General features: G+C 47.5%; 1 protein-coding gene across 1 annotated transcript in view; it reads left to right on the forward strand.

Annotated features, from left to right (window-relative positions):
- Bmp6 (bone morphogenetic protein 6) overlaps positions 1–5,047 on the forward strand; it is a 148,570-nt gene extending 143,523 nt beyond the window's left edge. The window contains exons 5-7 of the mRNA XM_057787972.1: positions 1,998–2,074; positions 3,600–3,710; positions 3,802–5,047. Of these exons, the coding sequence (XP_057643955.1) occupies positions 1,998–2,074; positions 3,600–3,710; positions 3,802–3,951 (338 nt within the window). The 3' untranslated portion in view covers positions 3,952–5,047. The remainder of the gene's footprint in view (positions 1–1,997; positions 2,075–3,599; positions 3,711–3,801) is intronic.
- The last annotated feature ends 1,250 nt before the right edge of the window (positions 5,048–6,297 follow it).

Genomic DNA, 6,297 nt, shown 5'->3' on the forward strand with positions numbered 1-6,297 from the left:
TCCTCTCCTCTTCTTTCTTTTTCATTGATGGGTTATTTTCATCAGGAAAGGTGTGTCTATGTTTAGAATGAGAATCCTCCATGCCCTGAATAAAGAAATTCCCCTTAATTTGCTTCTCACGTGGACTTAAAACTACAGGTGAGGGAGGGGGGCCCTCCTGCAAGGTCAGGTAGGCAGGGTGGGGGGCGGGGTGGAAATGAATGAATTTTGTTGTTGTTGTTGTTTTCAAGACAGGGTTTGTCTATGTAACAGCCCTAGCTTTCCTGGAACTCACTCTGTAGACCAGAGTGACCTTGAACTCACAGAGATCCCCCTCCTCTGCCTCCGGAGTGCTGGGATTAAAGGCAAGCACCACCACACCCAGCTGAAAATGAGTAGATTTAGAATCAGTAAATACTTGACCCACATCTCTCTTTCCAGGCCACTAGCCTCAGTTGATACTGTTTCTTTAGAGAATTCTGAGTTCTGCATACTTCTGATTTGGGGTTAGGGTTAAAGTGAAATTTTAGTTTGAATACACCCGTTAGGGAACTCACTGGTTCGTATAGCTGATGGACAAGTGCAGGGGTGGTGTGCTGTGCTCCAGTCTCTATCTTTTCTTGGCCAGTTTAGAGGAAAACTCTTTCTCCCAAACTTCTTTCCCTCCTTTCCTTTCTCTGCCCTTATACCTAACAAACAACCTATGTGTCTTTTATTTATTTTTTTTTTTTTTGGTTTTTCGAGACAGGGTTTCTCTGTGGTTTTGGAGCCTATCCTGGAACTAGCTCTTGTAGACCAGGCTGGTCTCGAACTCACAGAGATCCGCCTGCCTCTGCCTCCCAAGTGCTGGGATTAAAGGCGTGCGCCACCACCGCCCGGCCCTATGTGTCTTTTAAAGCCAATGCTCGGAACCCCCTCCCCCCCGACTCAGACCGTCCCAGACTCACTTCATACCTCCACTAAAAGGTTCATGTCATTGTTGGCACTGTGAGTCCTTCATTTTTCCAACGTTATCTCCCAACTCCAACCCATTCCAACAGAACTGCTCTCTCCCTCGCCCAGCCCCTCACCGTCCCTTCTGTAAACTTCAGCAGTATTGACTCTGCATGACTCTCGACCATGTCATCTGTATTCTGAGTTGGAGCTGGGCACCCTGAGTGCCCTTTTGAGTCTCCAAGACAGAAGCCATACCCTGGCGCCAGGCAGGAGATGTGTATGTCACAGAAAAGCTGCTGATGGGCTGAAATGAATCAAGGTGTCCCAGGCCTCCTGGTGAGGGTGGCTAAGCCAGGCCAGTGGCTCCTGGATTGCACAGGCGGCTCAGCAGATTGTTTTGGGGAAATTCTGGCTTTGGGATGGTTTAGGGCAGCTAGAAAGGCCTCGACAACAGCAGTGAGACTGGAACCAATGAACAGGAGAGCGTGGCCTCCCACTGTCACCCGTTTCCCCATTTGGGGGCCAGAAGCTGTCACCCAAGCTCCATGCCACGTCTGGATAGTCCACACGTGGAATACAATGACGGTTACCAGTTAATGACTGCCTTCTCTCAAATCCAGTGGAGATCGCCACACATCCATCTGCAGACCTGCACAAGGCAGACTACGTGATGCACATCAGCTGTTGAAAGGTTGCCGTGAAATAACAGGGTGCCAAAGCAGACCCCAGGACGGGCAAAGTGCGGTGTGTTCGAAAGCTCCCCTGGCTGTGCCAACTTTCTTTAACTCTCATCACACTTTTTCACAGACAAGGGGAATGTATTATTTAAACATCTGAACCACTTTTATTTTGAAACGAGATTAGAAAAAAAAAGTCAAATGATTAATTCCCCCAGTGGCTCTAAATTTAGACAAACAACTGGGAACACAACCGACTGTTGGGAGACCATGTGTGTCAACAGGGGCCTGGCTCACAGTTGCCCTGAGCATCACACAGTGCCTGGCATGTATGAGAGGAAAGCCCTTATGTATATTTTTAAGTGATGGAATTAATGAGTACCTCTTTTTTATCTCATCCAACAGACTACAACAGCAGTGAATTAAAAACAGCCTGCAAAAAGCACGAACTTTACGTGAGCTTCCAGGACCTGGGATGGCAGGTGAGTCCATGTGAGCTTCCAGGACCTGGGCTGGCAGGTGAGTCCTCAGAATAAGGATGGGCCTCCATGGGTACCTTGTTCATACCTCACCCATGGCTGCTGCCATCAGCTTCCAGGAGGAGCTGATTCGGGAATCCCAGGAGCTCTCAAATACTCAGGCTGCTGGAGTAAGGCAGGAAAACCTTGTGCCCCCCTTTATGGTTCTCTCTCTTTCCTCATTCTTTCAAAGACTGAGGGGCATTTGGACATTTAAGCAACTTTTACATAGAAACAGGATTACAAAAAAAAAGAATCTGATGATTAATTTCCCCAGTAGCTCTAAATTGGCTCATACCAAGTCCAGCTAAGTGTGCTGAGAAACGGGAGATAAGAGTCATTCTCTATGTAGGTGGCGTTACTTTGACAGGACTGTATTGGGATCCTGCGGATGACCCTTTGGGTCTAAGTAGACGTGACAGATCCTGACCTACAGTGTTTTAACTGACCATTTTTCAGCTATATGACGATGTAGGAGCAGTGTGTTCTCTAGATATAGTGCCCTGAGTTTTGAGGTTGAGTCTTTCTGAGCTAGAATCTTCTCATCGTTGGACATGACGGGTGGCAGCAGCTCACAGTCAGCCCCACAATGCACTGTGCCTAAGACAGGATGCTCGCTAATTTAGGTGTATAATGGGCATTTCCAGCTGGTGTTTTATTGAAATGTAACCCCCATCCTAAGTTTTTTGGTTTTTCGAGACAGGGTTTCTCTGTAGCTTTGGAGCCTGTCCTGGAACTCCCTTTGTAGACCAGGCTGGCCTCGAACTCACAGAGATCCGCTTGCCTCTGCCTCCCGAGTGCTGGGATTAAAGGCATGCGCCACCACCGCCCGGCCCCATCCTAAGTCAAGGAGCATTTAGTAAACAAAGTCTTTTCCAACCGTCCCTTCTCAAATAACCAACTCAGAGGCTTATATTAATTAAAAATGCTCGGCTGATAACTCAGGCTTGTTACTGCCTAACTCTTACATTTAAATTAACCTATTTCTATTAATCTATGTATTGCCATGTATCTCATGGCTTTACCCATCCTCCAGCATGCCTTGCTTCTTAGGCCACTGGCTGGCTTCTCTCCCGACTCCACCCTCCTTCCCATCATTCTCAGTTTGGCTTTCTTGCTTAACTTCCTACCCAGGTACCAGCTTGTCAGCTTTTTATTAGCCAATGAGAGCAATAAATGTTCATAGTGTCGAAAGGATTCCTCCACGGCAGCGTTTGTCCATCAGGCCAGCCACAAGCTCAATCCCAGACCTAACAGGTTTGCAGCAGCTAAGTTACATGAACCCATGGAAAGACTGAGGCTCTAGGGTCAGACCAACCACGTTCATACCTTAGCATCACTTGAATGTGAACTTGGGCAGTTCCCAAACTTCTCCGCCTGTTCCCACGCTGTGTGCACCATGATCAGTGTCTTCTCTTGGGGATCACTGAGAGTGCAGATGATGTAGGGGTACCTGGTGATCTTTCACTTCCTTTTGTTTTATCTCAAGGATTGGATCATTGCACCCAAAGGCTATGCTGCCAACTACTGTGATGGAGAGTGTTCCTTCCCACTCAACGCGCATATGAATGCCACCAACCATGCCATTGTACAGACCTTGGTGAGTGCCCAGACTTGGCAGTAAGTGGGCTCAAGCCCAGACCAGGTTATCATTTCTAACAGTGCCCACTCCCATTTCTATTTTGGAACAGGTTCACCTTATGAATCCCGAGTACGTGCCCAAGCCATGCTGTGCACCAACTAAGCTCAATGCCATCTCAGTTCTTTACTTTGACGATAACTCCAACGTCATCTTGAAAAAATACAGGAATATGGTCGTGAGAGCTTGCGGTTGCCATTAAGGCAAAGCCCGTTGCTAGTGACTCTGCCTTGGATTCCTGCCTAAATCTGCCTTAACACACACGAAGAAGCACAGCGAAGTGGGACGATGGCACTGGAAGCATCTCCCGCTGGTGCTTTTGCCCAAGGGGGATCTTAGGAAGACCTTGCTGACAACGTCCCCAGGTCATACCTGAGCAGTTGCTGTCTGTAGGAAGTTGTAGTGCTTTTGGTACAGGCCTGGTACCTGCAGATCACCGCCCCCAGCCCCACCCAGACTAGTTTTAGCATTTAGATCTGTTTGCAGTGTGAGTAGAGAATAACCTCGGAGGAATATGAAATACACCTGATGAAAAGAACAGCTGCTTCAGTAGCACTGGGAGATTCTGCAGGTAACAGAATGCAGGGGAAGGGGGAGCACTATCAGATTCCATTCCCAGCAAGGCCAGCTCACCCTAGACCTGCATCCTGGCCACCAACATGCTCTGGGGAGGATCCTTTTGTCTGCTGTTGTGGTCACATGGTTTTTGTTGTTATTGGTGGCGGTGTGAAAATGTACTAATTTCGGTCGAAACAAACTGAAGCACTTCTGCACCCCTTCTTCCCTGAAGTCTTTACTAGAACCCAAAGTAGAAGGGCCATACTGTGTGGTAGGGCGTGAAGCATCTGCCGCAGCCTTCCTCTAAGCCATGGACCAGCAGAAAGTGACTGCAGCTCTCAGCGGGCTCCACAAGCACATTGACACAGGAACACCGGCTCCACACACCAGCTCTCCAACTGCTCTGCCTTTTCCCTACAGTAGCACCCACGGCTCAGGACTAGTCTGCAGCAGAGACCCTGCCTCTAAGAATTGGTTTGTCGAGGTGAGCATGGTATTTGTGAACCAAAACCACAGTTTCCTCTTGTAGAAAGTAAGAATCAGATTAAATCTTAGGATATTTTTTAGATGTCTTTTTCACAATCATGTACTGGGAAGCAATTTCGTACTAAACTGATTAAATAACACATTTATAATCTGTAACTGTACTTACAGCTTTTTTTGTAAATAGAAACTATAATTTATTGTCTATTTTATATCCATTTTGCTGTAACATTTAAGCAAAGACCAGACCTTTTCTTTAAAAAAAATTTATTTAGAAAGTATAAACCAATTGTACCACTTGAGTTTTCTTTTAATACAAGACACATGATGCAAAGCTGAAGCCACGGTGAGCTGGGCCTCAAGGACAGCTGTGAACCACACATGATTAATAATAAATGTCTGGAAGGGGCCGGCAGGGTGCCTTTGCTGATCAGGAAGTAGATGTGGTCTTGTTTCTAGTCCCCTTACAATTCATTCTGTGCTAGGTGCTGAGTTCACCTGCTCATGGAAGGTGGGTGCAGGGTCTGGGCACAAGGTGCTCCTGAGGACAAGCAACTCAATGCGAAAGACAGAGGCTTGGCACGAGCCTAGCTGCATCTTTGTACAGGTGAGAGCAGCAATGTCTACCATCCAGGATGACAAGAATTAGAAGGAGCTAGTGCGATATCCAGCCTTGGACAGTCTTTGGTCTGGAGGTCAGATGGATCCTCCTGCTCATACAGTACAAGGTCAGCCTCCGTGAAGGTGGACATCAGAGAGCAAGCTTGGAAAGAGGATCAGAGCTGTAGCTAGGAAGGCCAGACTGAAGCTGCAGAGTCTCCCTGGGCCTGAGAAAGCCCATCGGGTGCTTTTGCCTCAGGAGGCAAATAGAATGGTGGGGACCACCGTGTGGGCCCTCCCACACCCTTACTTCCTGCAGAAGACAGCTACACCTTCCACCTATGCCAAGCAGACAAGAGGATCCTTTGAACCTACATCAGAAGTGCCATTCACATGGCTCCCATGGCTTACCTCTCTCAATGAGAGAAGTACTGACAGCCAGGAGCCCAACCTTAGCTATGAAGGTATTTCTAAAATTCTGTGGATTTTTGTTTTGAAATCTCCAAACTATGGACCACCATATTATAAAGTCAATTATGACCTTCAGATCAGAGGGACATCAACGTGCCACAGGCCACCTTTCCAGAATTCAGGCAGTTCAAAAACCTGCTTATGAATGATGCATTTCTGCCACATCCCTCAGGAGCCAACAGGGGTCAGCAATTTGGTTTTCCTTAACTATATTTTCGTTGCAAGGGAAGTCAATTTAATTTTGTCAAGAGAAGGTTACAAGACGGATTACCACTGAAAATATTTGCCTGGGGACCATGAGCTATGATTAGAGAAATGCAACCAAGATCCGTAGTGTGTGGTGGCTGAAGCCGCACACATGGAGACGCTGCACAGGCTTAGTACACACAGCTTTCTGATTAACCCCAGTGGGACGCGGGGTCCGTCTGCTGTCGCT

Source organism: Chionomys nivalis, chromosome 13 (assembly GCF_950005125.1).
Source record: "Chionomys nivalis chromosome 13, mChiNiv1.1, whole genome shotgun sequence".
Taxonomy (NCBI): Eukaryota; Metazoa; Chordata; class Mammalia; order Rodentia; family Cricetidae; genus Chionomys; species Chionomys nivalis.